The 15,857-nt window shown below is 48.9% G+C and overlaps 1 protein-coding gene across 6 annotated transcripts in view; it reads left to right on the forward strand.

Moving 5' to 3' along the window:
* Positions 1–15,857, forward strand: part of SIPA1L3 (signal induced proliferation associated 1 like 3) — a 313,577-nt gene that overhangs the window by 182,599 nt on the left and 115,121 nt on the right. For all 6 annotated transcript variants that reach the window (XM_033226049.1, XM_033226046.1, XM_033226044.1 and 3 more), the window contains one exon: positions 6,483–6,613. In XM_033226049.1, the coding sequence (XP_033081940.1) occupies positions 6,483–6,613 (131 nt within the window). The remainder of the gene's footprint in view (positions 1–6,482; positions 6,614–15,857) is intronic.

A 15,857-nucleotide genomic window follows, 5' to 3' on the forward strand; every position in this document is an offset into this window, starting at 1 on the left:
TGTGGTAGCACATGCCTGTAGTCCTAGCTACTCGGGAGGCTGAGACAGGAGAATCACTTGAACCCGAGAGGCGGAGGTTGCAGTGAACCAAGATCGCACCACTGCACTCCAGCCTCCAACTTGAGTGACAGAGCGAAACTCCCTCTCAAAAAGAAAAAAAAAGTCCTGGAATGTCGGAGGAACAGACAGGAGGTCAGTGTTGCTGGGGCAGAGTGATGGGGGAGAGTGGATGGAGCTGACGCAGAGGGGTGACAGGGGTAGGTCATGTGGGACTGTAGCAAGGACTCTCATTTGTACCCTGCATGAGATGGAGCCACAGGACGGCTTTCAGCAGGGCAGGGCCCGACTGCTGTGTTCACGACCTGTTTCCAGCTGCATGTGGGGAGCAGGATGTGAGGGATGGGGAGAGGACAGGGGAACAGGCAGGAGGCTGCTGCAGTCATCCAGGCAGGAGATGATGGACATGTCTAAGATGGGAGCCCAGAAGTAGGGAAGAATCTTGCAAGCCACTACTAGATCCATTTAGGAGTGCGGTGACGCCATCTCTGCTCACTGCAACCTCCGCCTCCCAGGTTCAAGTGATTCATGGGCCTCAGCCTCCCAAGTAGCTGGGACTACAGGTGTACACCACCACACGCAGCTAAATTTTTTTTGTATTTTTAGTAGAGATGGGGTTTCACCATGTTGGCCAGAATGATCTTGATCTCCTGAACTCGTGATCTGCCTCACCCTCCCAAAGTGCTGGGATTACAGGTGTGAGCCACCACGCCCGGCCTCTGGATCCATTTTGAAGGCAAAGCTGTTGATGTTTGGAGGGTGTTAACATCAGGGAGAGATGGGCTTCATACATGATTAGTGCTGGTGAGGCATTCCCAGGAGACAGCATAACGCATTGCAGAGACCATAAACCCAGGCAGCTTCAGGGGACAGCAGAACACTGCAAGAGTACGGCATGCTAGGCAAAGACTAGGCCATTCCTGCCCAGTGCCAGCTGACTATTGTCATGCAAGACATGCAGACAAATCTAGTGTTACCAGCCTTTTCAGTTTTTCAAGATTCTCCTAAAACTCAGATTTTTTTTTAATACAGACTTCACTGATTTTTAAATGGTGGCAGCTATAACGGTTCAGAATTATTAGCTGGGTGTGATGGCTCACGCCTGTAATCCCAGCACTTTGGGAGGCTGAGGCAGGCGGAACACTTGAGGTCAGAAGTTCAATACCAGCTTGGCCAACATGGTGAAACCATGTCTCTACTAAAAATACAAAAAAATTAGCCAGGCATGGTGACATGTGGCTGTAATCCCAAATACTTGGGAGGCTGAGGCAAGAGAATCGCTTGAATCCAGGAGGCAGATGTTGCAGTGAGCCGAGATCATGCCACTGCACTCCAGCCTGGGTGACAGAGTGAGACTCTGTCTCAAAAAAAAAAAAATCAGAATTGCTTGTAACTGCTAGTAACAGGCTTAAACAACATAGAAGTGACTCTCCTGTGAAGAAATCCAGAGTTCAGCAGCCCAGGGCTGGTTTGGTCAGTCTTCAGCATCAGTGGAACATCAGCCTTAGTCCATGGCATGATCCCCCGCCGCCCCGCACCAAGATAGCTGCTGGAGTTACAGGCATTACATCTGTGTTTCCAGGCAGAGAAAAAGAGGAAAGGGTAAGGACAAAAAGGCAGACCTCTTGTCAAGTCAACCCCCTTATGCCGTTATGCCTAATGTTTCATTATTGGAACACTAAGCATGTGGGAGTTATAGCCTACTGCTCAAGGTCATTGCCAGGGTCTGAATTTTTACTCCTGGAAAAATTCAAAAAATTGCAGCCTCCAGCATAAATGGGTTAAAGAGCTTTCTCAGAAGCCCCATCCAACCACTTCCACTTAGTGGCCACACCTGTGTGCAAGGAGGCTGGGAAATGTAGGTTTTTAGCTAGACAAAGTTTCTCTTTTCCAAGAATAGAGGGTTTTTCTAAAAAAAAAAAGAAGAAGAAGAACTAGCAGCTAGTACTCCACAGCAACTGGATTTGTTGTTGTTGTTGTTGCTTTTTCTTTATTTTGAGGCAGAGTCTTGCTCTGTTGCCCACGCTGGAGTGCAGTGGCGCGGTCTCAGCTCACTGCAGCCTCTGCCTCCCAGGTTCATGCGATTCTCCTGCCTCAGCCTCCCGAGTAGCTGGGATTACAGATGCTCGCCATCACGCCCAGCTAATTTTTGTAGTTTTAGTAGAGACAGGGTTTCTTCATGTTGGCCAGGCTGGTCTCGAACTCCTGACCTCAGATGATCTACCCGCCTCGATCTCCCAAAGTGTTGGGATTATAGGCGTGAGCCACCACACCTGGCTCACAGCAACTAGTTTTTTAAAAATATTTAAAGTAATGTCGTTGTCAAACATAACAAATGTCAGTCAAGTTGTCCCATGGGGCACTGGAGCTCCAACTTGGAGTCTCTGGAGTTCCAACTTGGAGTCAGAAAGCCCTCGGTTTGGGGTATCTGTTCCATAGCTGATCCATGTGATACATTTTACCCTTCAGACTGCATGACAAATGAAGATGATTATATCAATATCACATGCACAAACAAAATGACACAGAGATTGAAAAGAAGGGGATCAAAAAGAAGTTCCAAGCCAGACACGGTGGCTCACGCCTGTAATCCCAGCACTTTGGGAGGCCGAGGCGGGCGGATCACGAGATCAGGAGATCGAGACCATCCTGGCTAACACAGTGAAACCCCGTCTCTACTAAAAATACAAAAAATTAGCCGGGTATGGTGGCGGGCGCCTGTAGTCCCAGCTACTTGGGAGGCTGAGGCAGGAGAATGGCGTGAACCCAGGAGGCGGAGCTTGTAGTGAGCCGAGATTGTGCCACTGCACTCCAGCCTGGGTGACAGAGTGAGACTCCGTCTCAAAAAAAAAAAAAGAAGTTCCAGACAGTTGCTTATAAGGAAAAAGCCAATGAGGCAATATCAGTATCACATGAAATAGATTTAAAGGTTGAAAGCACTTTTTAGAGGAACTAAGAAGGCCGTTTCATGTTTCTTAAAATTCACCAAGAAATTCTGGTAGTTGTGAACCTTTGCATACCGGCAACTTGGTTTAGGGGTATGTAGATTTTAAAAATGGATCAGGCTGGCTGAGCACATTCGCTCATGCCTGTAATCCCAACACTTTGGGAGGCCCGAGGTGGGCAGATTACGTGAGGTCAGGAGTTCAAGACCAGCCTGGCCAGCATGGTGAGACCCTGTCTCCACTAAAAAATACAAAAATTAGCTGGGCGTGGTGGCAGGTGCCTGTAATCCCAGCTACTTGGGTGGCTGAGGCAGGAGAATCGCTTGAAGCTGGGAGGCAGAGGTTGCAGTGAGCCACGATCGCACCACTGCAATCCAGCCTGGGCGACAGAGTGAGACTCTGTCCCCCCAACCAAAACAAAAAACAAACAAACAAACAACACCACTACGGGGAGAAGTGGAAAAATTCACAACCATAGCCGGAGAAGTGCACAGATTATCTCTCTGAAATTGACAGAATCTAGTAACTGAAAAATAAGCATTTAGAGGATTTGAATAACCTAATGAAAACTGGATTTTATACTGTATATATATTAACTTTGTACCTGACCAACAAAGAACACATTCTTTTCAACCTACACGTACAAATACTTACATGAAAGGAATGTGGATCAAATAAAGATCAAGTAAGATTATATGTTAAAATACTTAGTTCTTTGTTAGGCAGATAGGAAGTACTCATCATGCAACTTTAAAAAAAAAGTCATTTTCTTTTTAAAAATTTCTTTGTAGCACTGAAAGCTGTTCAAAAAAAAAATATCGGCGGGGCGCGGTGGCTCAAGCCTGTAATCCCAGCACTTTGGGAGGCCGAGACGGGCGGATCACGAGGTCAGGAGATCGAGACCATCCTGGCTAACACGGTGAAACCCTGTCTCTACTAAAAATACAAAAACTAGCCGGGCGAGGCGGCGGGCGCCTGTAGTCCCAGGTACTCGGGAGGCTGAGGCAGGAGAATGGCGTGAACCCGGGAGGCGGAGCTTGCAGCGAGCTGAGATCCAGCCACTGCACTCCAGCCTGGGCGGCAGAGCGAGACTCCGTCTCAAAAAAAAAAAAAAAAAATCCTGACCAAGCACAAGGGCTCCCTGAACGCCTGTAATTCCAGCACTTTTGGAGGCTGAAGTGGGATGATCACTTGCCCCCAGGAGTTAAGAGACCAGCCTGGGCAACATAGTGAGACCTCAAAAAAAGGTTAAAAATTTAGCCAGGTGTGGCGGCATGTGTCTGTAGTCCCAACTGCTGTGGAGGCTGAGCTGGGAGGATCGCTTCAGCCCTGGAGGCAGAGGTTACAGTGAGCCATGATTGCACCACTGCACTCCAGCGTGAGTGACAGAGCAAGACCCTGTCTCAAAAAAGAAAAACTGTTCAATAATATTTGTTAAAGCACAGTATAAAGAATTTATTCAGAGGCCGGGCGCGGTGGCTCAAGCCTGTAATCCCAGCACTTTGGGAGGCCGAGACGGGCGGATCACGAGGTCAGGAGATCGAGACCATCCTGGCTAACCCGGTGAAACCCCTTCTCTACTAAAAAATAAAAAAAATAAAAATTAGCCAGGCAAGGTGGCGGGCTCCTGTAGTCCCAGCTACTCGGGAGGCTGAGGCAGGAGAATGGCGTAAACCCGGGAGGCGGAGCTTGCAGTGAGCTGAGATCCAGCCACTGCACTCCAGCCTGGGCGACAGAGCGAGACTCCGTCTCAAAAAAAAAAAAAAAAAAAAAAGAATTTATTCAGAGCCATCACAGTAGGCGTAGGGACCACTGCGGCGGGGTCTGGCAGTAGGGAAGAGAGATTGGGCTTAGCTCTGAATACAGCGTGGTCAAGTGGGAATTTATAGCCAAGAGTCAGGGTGGGGATCAGTGGATGGAGGAAATTACTAAGAAGAAATGTCAGAGGTAAGGAAGATTCTGGCTGAACCAACCTAATCTTGCTGATGACACGCCAGGATGATCCGACATCACCTTTGGATGGTGGAAGATGAACAGCTTGATCAGATATTGAGGATGTCCAGATATTAGGATAAGGTTGGGGGGCAGGGTTCTTGCTAAACTAACTTAGCAGGGTTCTTTGTTAAAACTGGATTTTACAAGGAGGTGCACAGATGGGCCTAGGAGAAGATTCCAAAGCCTGACTAAAGTTCGGCGAAGCAAAGAGTCTTTGTCAAAGCTAGTAAACAAATTAGTCAGTGGTCAGTGTTTATTGAGTGTCTACTATATGCTAGGATTTGCAAGGAGCTAGATATGCATTGATGGGAAAAACAACAACCCCTGTAGCTGCTTCAGGAATAAGTTGGTATCTGTGATCTGTAGAGTACAATGTTTATTCCATTCTCTGATCAGCTGGAGATTGTTGAACTCCCTGCAGATGCTATCCTGACTGGGGCCGTTAATTAACACACAATATTTTGCCTTTAGATTAGCCTTTGATTTGCCAAGAGCATCTCATGAGAACAAGAACCATCAGTTAAACATTCAGCATACCAGTACAATTTCCGGTGGTGGGTGATGCTAACTTCGTGGACTTGGGTCAAGACAGACCGCTGGTGGATACCCACACAAGCATGAGATACTTGGGTTATATATCAGGAAGAACTGTTTGCCTGGAAGGGTTATAAGATAACAGCATGTTTTAGAAAAAAAGAGGAGGCAGCTGTCGGGTAGAGGAGGGAGCAGGAGGCGTGCCCCGTGGCTGGCTAAAGCCTCTGTTACCCTAAGGGAAAAAAGAGCAGTGTTGAAGTTACCTAGGTAAAGAAACATGGTGAGATAAAGGCGATGCCTGGGGACCCCTATCGTGGTCCCTGACAGGCGCCAACGACTGGGGCTGGTCATTGCCAACACTCATCATGTGCGTGCTATGTGCCTGGCACGGTGCTCAAGGCTGGGTCCACCTTTAACTTTATTTTATGGCTGAAAATGCTGTCTAGCAACTTGGCTGGGGCCAGACATCTCTTAAGGGGCAGAGCCCAGATGTCAGGAGGCTCTCTAGACTAGAATCTTATGTAGCAATTTCACATGGGCTAATCAGCAGTTAAACCAAGTGAACAATTTGCAAGCACGGGATGAATCACAGTGGTGCTGGGTTGATGGCATGCCATGCACCATAGTAAGCGGTTCTTATCTGTAGCTTCATTTTGCCTTCACATCAGCTCTCTGAATTGTGGGTGGCATCAAGGCCCCGTTTTCTCAGACAAGAGCACAGAGGCTCAGAAAAGTTCTGTGGCTTGGCAGAGGTGGTACAGTAAGGTGGGCTTTTGCCTCTTAGAGTTTCTCCACTGGGGGTGTCTGTGACCAAGGCATGAGGTTTGCGTGACCAGCGTCCCACAGATTGCATAGGACCCTGCCTGATCACCCTATCTGCAGGCCTGCTGGGCATCAGGGCCCCTCCTTCCCAGACAGCTGAGCCTGAACTCGCCTGCTCTTCCTTCTTAGAACATGCCAATTACTTCGGCGTGGATGAGAAACTGGGGCCAGTGGCTGTGAGCATTAAGCGGGAGAAGCTGGAAGACCACAAGGAGCATGGACCTCAGTACCAGTACAGGATCATCTTCCGGACCCGCGAGGTAGGTCCCATCACTCTTGTTCTTATTAAAGAAATCATAGCCACTCACATCTCGAGCTAGGTTCTGGGGGCAAACACTTCCCCGGCTTCATCTCATGGAATCTTCCCAACAACCCCAGGAGAGCAATCCTGTTAGTCTCTCCATCTCATAGAGGAGGAAACTAAGACTCAGAATTTAAATGACTTCTGGCTGGCACAGTGGCTCACACCTGTAATCCCAGCACTTTGGGAAGCGAGGCGGATGGCTCAGTTGAGGTCAGGAGTTCAAGACCAGCCTGACCAACATGGTGAAAAACCCATCTCTACCAAAAATACAAATTAGCCGGGCGTGGTGGCACGCGCCTATAATCCCAGCTATTGGGGAGGCTGAGCCAGGTGAATTGCTTGAACCTGGGAGGCAGAGGCTGCTCTGAGCTGAAATTATGCCATTGTACTCCAGCCTGGGCGACAGAGTGAGACTCTGTGTCAAAAAAAAAGAGAGAGATAAATGATTTCTTTTTTTTTTTTTTTTTTGAGACGGAGTCTGGCTCTGTCGCCTAGGCTGGAGTGCAGTGGCCGGATCTCAGCTCACTGCAAGCTCCTCTTCCCGGGTTTACGCCATTCTCCTGCCTCAGCCTCCGGAGTAGCTGGGACTACAGGCGCCCGCCACCTCGCCCGGCTAGTTTTTTGTATTTTTTAGTAGAGATGGGGTTTCACCGTGTTAGTCAGGATGGTCTCGATCTCCTGACCTCGTGATCCGCCCGTCTCGGCCTCCCAAAGTGCTGGGATTACAGGCTTGAGCCACCGCGCCCGGCCGAGAGATAAATGATTTCTATAGGATCAATGAATCAGGGGCCAGACCAAGATTTCAGTCCAGGGTGTCTGACTTCAGAGCCCAAGATTACAAAACCTGTTTGCGAGAGATTAGCTCTAATAAGCATAAGAAATAAAAGGGAAGGTAAGGGATCATTTTAGGATCATGAGATGTCCTACATAATGGAAAGAATTAAGGCAACAAGCCTCAGGCAGGACAGGAATTGGGGACTGTCAACCACAGGCACTGCTGTTAGGCCAGTCAGCTCAAGGTACTCCCAATGTGTCACTTTCCATTCTGAGTGGAGAAGCCCATGATCCTGGCTGGAGGCCTTCCCCTGGATTAAATGTCAGCTGTAGCTAGTGGGGAAGTCCTGTTGGGGCACCCATGCTCTATTAGGACTCTAAATGGTAAGTGACAGAAGTCTGTTTCTAACTCTCTTAAGTCGGAAATAGCATTCATGGTTCATGTAACTGCAAATCTCGAGGTAGGACAAGCTTCAGGCATAGCTGGACTTAGAGACTCAAATGCAGTCACCAGAACTCTGCTGCTTTAGCTCTCTGCTTGTCTTTGCTGTTTGCATCGTGAATGTCATTTTCTTCTGCCACTAACAAGCTCTCACCGTGTCATGGGAAAATGGAGATGGGCTGCTCAAATCTACATCTTTACGCCTTCTCATCCAAAAGGCTCAGACTGGCCAGATGCAGTAGTTGATGCCTGTAATCCCAGCACTTTGGGAGGCCGAGGCAGGCGGATCACCTGAGGTCAGGAGTTTGAGACCAGCCTGGCCAACATGGTGAAACCCCGTCTCTACCAAAAATACAAAAGTTAGCTGGGCGTGGTGGCAGGCGCCTGTCATCCCAGCTACTCAGGAGACTGAGGCAGGAGAATTGCTTGAACCCAGGAGGCGGAGGTTGCAGTGAGCTGAGATTGGCCTCCAGCCTAGGCAACAAACACAAAACTCCATCTCAAAAAAAAAAAAAAAAGGCTTAGACAGATTTATCTGGGAAGAACTCTGGGTCTGCTTAAATCATAAGCCCAATCCCTGGGTCATTCGCTGTGATCGGGGTGGTAGAGGAAACTGGCCAGGTCTGGCCTATGTTACCCACCACCCTGGGTCCAGGGGCAGGGCCAGGCACTGTGACCCACCAGAGCTCTCTGGAGGAGGAGGCAGGGCAGATCCTCAGCGAAAAGAGGGGACCCAGGCAAGCAGAAATGACAGAGAGGCCCAGAAGACCCAAATAAGGAAGACCTTTCAGAAAACGGGCAGTCACCAGCTAGGCAGGCCCTCCAAAATGGGTCTCCCTCAGCCTGCATTGCCCCAGCCCCTTGGGCCTGGCCTTTGCCTGGACGTGGAATCCTAGCAGGCTGAGGCTGCCAAGGACTTTTGTGGGGCCAGCCAAGTACTGGACCTCATCCAGGCTGGCAGATGCAGCTCAGAGTGCCCTCGCCCCATCTCCTGACCAAGACCTTCCCACTGTGTTGGGGGAATGGGATGGCACGGAGGCTTTGCAGCAGCCAGGAAGAAGCAGCCACAAAACCATGTGTGCCAAACCACAGGCGGTCACCAGCCTCTGTCTTCCCAGCCCCTCCTCCCTCTACCCACCTTTCTGGCCAGATGAGCACCAGAGCAGAATGAGAGGTGACAGCTCACACTGCATCTGACTGTTTTAGGACATACGGGCAACTGCTGGGTGAAATGACACCTACAGTCATATACTTATAAATATAAATAGGCTGGGTACAGTGGCTCACACCTTGTAATCGCTGCACTTTGGGAGGCCAAGGCAGGTGGGTCATTTGAGCCCTGGAGTTCAAGACCAGCCTGGCCAATATGGTAAAACCCTGTCTCTACTAAAAACACAAAAAATTAGCTGGGTATGTTAGCGCACACTTGTAGTCTCAGCTGCTCGGGAGGCTGAGGCATGAGATTCTCTTGAACCCAGGAGGTGAAGGTTGCAGTGAGCTGAGATCGCACCGCTGCACTCCAGCCTGGGTAACAGAGCGAGACTCTGTCTCAAAAAAAATAAAATAAAAAAATAAATAAATAAAAAAATATATATATATAATATTTATTACAAAGATTATTATTACTACAAATCTCCTTTATACTGTGTGTCAGGCAATATTCTATACCTTTTATATCTATTAACTCACTTAAATCTCATCATGATTCTAGGTTGAAGACACTCTTGTCCTCATTTATAGATGACAGAACAGGCACAGAGAGGTTAAGGGACTTGCCCAAAGCACCCTCCAGGGAGTGGCAGGGCAGGGTGCCTGCCTGTGTTCTGGCCACCGCACTCGGCTGCCTCTGGGGTTTGACTAAGTCAGCTTAGACTGCACATTGGACCCACTCACGAGTTAGGAGCTCAGCCAACTCAGTGCTAGCATTTGTGTTTTTGTTCGTAATGAAAATATAATAGGCCAGGCATGGAGGCTTACGTCTGTAATCCCAGCAGTTTGGGAGGCTGAGGTGGGTGGATCACCCAAGGTCAGGAGTTTGAGACCAGACTGGCCAAAATGGCGAAACCTCATCTCTACTAAAAATACAAAAAAAATTAGCTAGGTGTGGTAGCAGGTGCCTATAATCCCAGCTTCTCAGGAGGCAGGAGAATCGCTTGAACCTGAGAGGTGGAAGTTGCAGTGAGCCAAGATCACTTCATTGCACTCCAGGCTGGGTGACACAGTGGGACTCTGTCTCAAAAAAAAAAAAAAAGAAGAAAGGGCCGGGCGCGGTGGCTCAAGCCTGTAATCCCAGCACTTTGGGAGGCCGAGACGGGCGGATCACGAGGTAAGGAGATCGAGACCATCCTGGCTAACACGGTGAAACCCCGTCTCTACTAAAAATACAAAAAAAAAAAAACTAGCCGGGCGAGGTGGCGGGCACCTGTAGTCCCAGCTACTCGGGAGGCTGAGGCAGGAGAATGGCGTAAACCCGGGAGGCGGAGCTTGCAGTAAGCTGCTATCTGGCCACTGCACTCCAGTCCGGGCGACAGAGCCAGACTCCGCCTCAAAAAAAAAAAAAAAAAAAAGAAGAAGAAAGAAAATACAATATATAGGCAGGCATAGTGGCTCACACCTGTAATCCCAGCATTTTGGGATGGGAGGCTAAGACAGGAGGATTGCCTGAAACCCAGAGTTCAAGACCGGCCTAGGCACCACAGTGAGACCCTTGTCTCTAAAAGATAAAAAATACCAGACTATAGCATTAGAAGAAATACCTAATGTAAATGACGAGTTAATGGGTGCAGCAAACCAACATGGTACATGTAATACCTATGTGGCAAACCTGCACTTTGGCACATGTACCCTAGAACTTAAAGTATAAAAATTAAAAAATATATATATATCAGACTATGCCACACATGCTGAGAGTTGTGAGACTTTAGTGCATGGATACTGGGTTATATAATTTTTTTGCTGTGATTTCCTGTTCACTAAGTTTGAAACTGGCTTGATGCCATTCCCAGTGTATACCTGCTCCCATCTACTTCCTACCCCCAGCACCTACAAAACTAGCCGTTGGGGACTCAGGTCCATCCCAGGCGACAGCACGGGGACACTTTGAGTCTCACAGCCACAGGCCTGGGATCCATCCATTCCATAGACATTTGCTCAGTGCTCCCCCGTCCCAGCTCTATGCTGGGCATGGAGGGTACTGTAGCAAACAAGGCAGCAAAGATACTCGTGGGACTGGGTCTTTGAGGGGGAGACAGCAGGACGCCAAACACCTTAGCAAATTACGCTGTAGGTGCTGCCTATAGTGACAAGGTGGGGAACGAAGCAAGGAGGAGTGATGAGTGTGCCAGGTGCTTAGATTTTTAACAGGAAGGTCAAGAGAGGCCTCACTGGGAAGGTAGCGTTCTAGTAAACCTAGAGAAGGGGAGAGGGTGCCGTGTGGACAATTGGAAGAAGAGCGGAGAGGGTGCCGTGTGGACAATTGGAAGAAGAGTGTTCCAGGCAGAGGGAACAGCCAGTGCAGAGGTCCTGAGGCAGAGCCATGCTCCATGGGTTGGAGACCTCATATGAGTCCTAGTTTGGCCACTCAGCAGTTCTAGAACCTTGGGCACATGGCTCATTTCCTCTCGGAGCCTCAGTTTCCCCCTTGGAAATTCTTGGCTTGGAGAACTATGTTGTGGGCTCGGTGAGGTTGCACATATTAAGCAGGCAGTGCTGGGCCTGACACTTGACGGAAAATGATTACGAGCAGCACCACTGTTGCAGCCGACGTTCTTTCCCAGGAGGTCAGAGGCCCATTCTGGGAAACATGGGTTGAGCTCACCAATGGGGTTCTGTCCTTCTCATGTCCACACACACATGCCTTGGGGTCGTGTAAACCAGGGCATGGGGGCCAGAGCGAGAGGTCTGGGCTGCCTTCCAAGCCAGCAGGCCTGCCCCAGATGGCCGCCCCTGGCCGCCAAGCGACAGTCTCGAGTGGACCCGCATCTCCCAGCAGATGGGATATGAGCATTGTCAGTGCCAGGCTCCCCACCGAGGCAGGAACAGACTTGGAGCTGGGCTTTGGCACCGCTCGTCCAAAACCCAGAGAGCCTGGACAGGACGAGCACCAGGCCAGGCTGCCCTGTCTCAAGCCCCTTCACTGGCACTGTCTCACCCAGAACACTGGGGAGGGAGTGGGGATGGCAACCAGCCAGGAACTGTGTGGTCCCGTCCAGGCCCAGTGGTTCTCATTGGCCTAGCACACGTGAGTTTTTGACAGGCTTTAGTTCTGATAGGGTTAGAGATTTGGATTTTTATTTTATTGATTTTTCTTTTTTATTTAAAAAGTACCAGACGCTTATTGTTAAGAACTTAGACAGTACATAAGTATGCAAAGTAGAAAAAGGAAAGCTTTCATTAAGTGAAAAAAGCAAGTGTTTGTTCAGTAGGTACATCTGATTGTGTGTGAGTCTGTGTGTATTTGCTTATTTATTTTTGAGACAGGGTCTCTGTCCCCCAGGCTGAAGTGCAGTGGTGCAGTCATAGCTCACTGCAGCCTCAAATTCCTGGGCTCAAGTGATCCTCCTGCCTTAGCCTCCCAAGCAGCTGACACCACAGGCATGCACCACCATGCCTGGCTAATAATTTTGTTTTATTTTTAGAGACAGAATCTCACTATGTTGCCCAGGCTGGTCTTCAACTCCTGGGCTCAGGTGACCCTCCTCCTTTGACCTCCCAAAATGCCAAGATTACAGGCATGAGCCACTGCACCTGGCCGTGTGTGTTTAAATGAACAATCTCCAAAGCATATTGTTAAGTAGGGGGAAAAGCAAAAAAGTGTAGCTTCCTGCTTAAGGTTAAAAAATTTAAAACTCGGTTAGGTGCAGTGGCTAACACCTGTAATCCCAGCACTTTGGGAAGCCGAGGGAGAAAGATTGCTTGAGCCCAGGAGTTTGAGACCAACCTGGGCAACATAGCGAGATCCTGTCTCTATTAAAAATAAATTAATTGCCAGGCATGGTGGCTCACACCTGTAATCTCAGCACTTTGGGAGGCCTGCGCAGGTGGATCACCTGAGGTCAGGAGTTCGAGACCAGCCTGGTCAACATGGCAAAACCATGGGATGGGAGGTTTTACTAAAACTATGAAAATTAGCTGGGCGTGGTGGCACACACCTGTAATCCCAGCTACCTGGGAGGCTGAGGCAGGAGAATCACTTGAACCCAGGAGGCAGAGGTTGCAGTGAGCCAAGATCATACCATTGCATTCCAGCCTGGGCGACAAGAGCGAAACTCCGTCTCCAAAAACAAATAAAAAAGAAACAAAAATTTTAAAACTATTAACTAGGCATGTGACTTTGTATATAAACATTTAACACTCATCTACAGATAATAATGGTTAACACACATTGAGCTGTCACTCTGTGCCCAAGATACAACGCTAAGCATTATACACAGATCTTTTTGAATCCTTTCAATGCCTTGAGGCAGGCATTTTTATCCCCATTTTGTCAATGAGGAAATAGGGAAATTAAGTGGCTTGCCCAGAATCACACAGCTAGGGAGGAGCTAGAGCTAGAATTCAAACCCAGGCAGACCACCTCCTAAGTAACCTCCTAGGAAATGTCCTTGAAGGGTACACCCACCGCCCAGCACAGAGTCAAGCGGGGAGCGCGTCTGAGTCAGGAGTGAGTGGGGATAATAACCTGTACTAGCTGGAACCTTCTTGCTCGCATGGCACTGTGTGCCTTTCATAGCTCACTTGATTTGTTGCCCTTGACCAGCTGATGCCAGATGTTTTCAGGCTCTGAGCAGAGGAGGGCTGTGATCTGACTTGGGCAACTGTAGAAGGAATGGACTGGGGACAGGGCAGGGGCAGGGAGACCTGGAGGAGGCTGCTGTCCAGGTGGGAGGTGATGGTGGGGGTGACCAGGTAGAGAGTGAGGTGACCACTCATGACCTGCCAGTGTCATACTTACTGTCCCCAGTGCAGAAAGAGCTTTTCAAGTAGTGCGCGCTGATGAGGTGGTCAGAGCCAAAATATGACTGTAAGCCACCGGTCTCCAGGGAAGAAGAATGATTTCTGGTCCGTACTGTCCCTCATTCCCAGCAGAGGGCACTGTGGGACAGTGTCAATGGGATATAAAGACACTGATCCTGCTGGTGCCTTAACTGAAACCCACAACCCCAGGGCCACCCAGATTGACAGGGCAAAGCCCCTGACACCATTTTTTTTCATGATCGGTTTCGACACTACCCTGCTTGTGATGAGAGAGATTTGTTTGTTTATTAATTACCGGGGCCAGAAGTGGGATCATTCTATTCCTTCCACACATACCTCTCCCCCAGGTGCCATTTGGCGAGGGTGGTGGGCTGTGTGCTTAGAGGCGAAGTCATGACATGTTTTTTTGGCCACCTCTTGTGTTTTTCGACTTAGGCAAGCATGTTTTTGCAGTTAATACTTATCCTTCTTAGTCTTGTTATTTTGTTGTTGTTAAGATGGAGTCTCACTCTGTCGCCCAGGCTGGAGTACAGTGGCACAATCTCAACTCACTGCAACCTCCGCCTCCTGGGTTCAAGTGATTCCCCTGCCTCAGCCTCCCGAGTAACTGGGATTACAGGCATAAGCCATCATGCCTGGCTAATTTTTCTGTTTTAGTAGAGATGGGGTTTCATCATGTTGGCCAGGCTGGTCTCGAACTCCTGGCCTCAGGTGATCCGCCCGCCTCAACCTCCCAGAGTGCTGGGATTACAGGCGTGAGCCACCAGACCTGGCTTCCTCCTTAGTCTTTAGACCACAGCCCTAAGTGTACTTTGGGTGCTTGTAGCAAGCGCCCTGGGGAGGGATTTTTCTTTGTGCATTCTTGGTGTGGTGCTGGTCCTGTGCGTGGCATGACCTGGTGGCCAGAAGCATGCTGTGGCTACAGGCGCGAGCTGGTGTTAGTGAGGATGTGGAGCAGCAGGGGCTCAGACAGGGCTGGTGGGGTGTAAATTGGTACAACCATTTGGAAAATTATTTGGCAGTTCGGTAAAACTGAAGATTAGCATGCCTGGTGGTTTAGCAATTTCTGTCCTAGGTATAAAACCAAAAGAAAACGTGTTCATGTGCACTGAGGTGCTTCTGTGAGGGTTCCTAACAGCACTGTTCACAGTTGGCAAATACTGGAAGCAGTTCTGGTGCTTATCAACAATGAAAAGGACTAAACCTATCAAAGTAAAACATCAACCTCTCGCAACAGCATGGCTGCATCTCACCTATGTAGGATTCAGAGAAAGAAGCCAGATAACAAAAGAATACAAACTGCCTGGCTGGGCGCAGTAGCTCACACCTGTAATCCCGGCACTCCGGGAGGCCAAGGCGGGAGGATCACTTGAGCCTAGGAGTTGCAGACCAGCTTGGGCAGCATAGTGGGACTCTGTCTCTACAAAAGATATACAGAATTATCCAGGCATGGTGGCACATGCCTATAGTCCCCGCTACTCAGGAAGCTGAGGCAGGGGGATCTCTTGCGCCCAGGAGGTCGAGGCTGCAGTGAACCATGATTGTGCCACTCCATTCCAGCCTGGGCAACAGAGTGAGACCCTGTCTTCAAAAGAACAAAAGAATAAAAAAATACAAACTGCATGAAGTTCAAAAATAGACAGAAATAAATGATAAATGGTGTTGAAAATCAGGATATAGTTACTTTTGGGGAAAAAGAAGAGGGTACAAAAGGGCTGTGGGTGCTGGAAATGCATTTCTTGATTTGGATAGTGATTACCCAGGTATTCACTTTGTGATAATTTATTTGGCCTCACATCTATGTTTTTTTTTTGTTTGTTTGTTTTGTTTTTTTATTTTATTTTTTTGAGATAGAGTTTGGCTCTTGTTGCCAGGCTGGAGTGCAATGGCGTGATCTCGGCTCACTGCAATCTCCACCTCCTGGGTTCAAGCGATTCTCCTGCCTCAGCCTCCCAAGTAGATGGGATTACAGGCATGCACCACCACACCCGGCTAATTTTTGTATATT

The sequence above is a fragment of the Trachypithecus francoisi genome, unplaced genomic scaffold (genome assembly GCF_009764315.1).
Source record: "Trachypithecus francoisi isolate TF-2019V2 unplaced genomic scaffold, Tfra_2.0 Lachesis_group12, whole genome shotgun sequence".
Lineage (NCBI taxonomy): Eukaryota > Metazoa > Chordata > Mammalia > Primates > Cercopithecidae > Trachypithecus > Trachypithecus francoisi.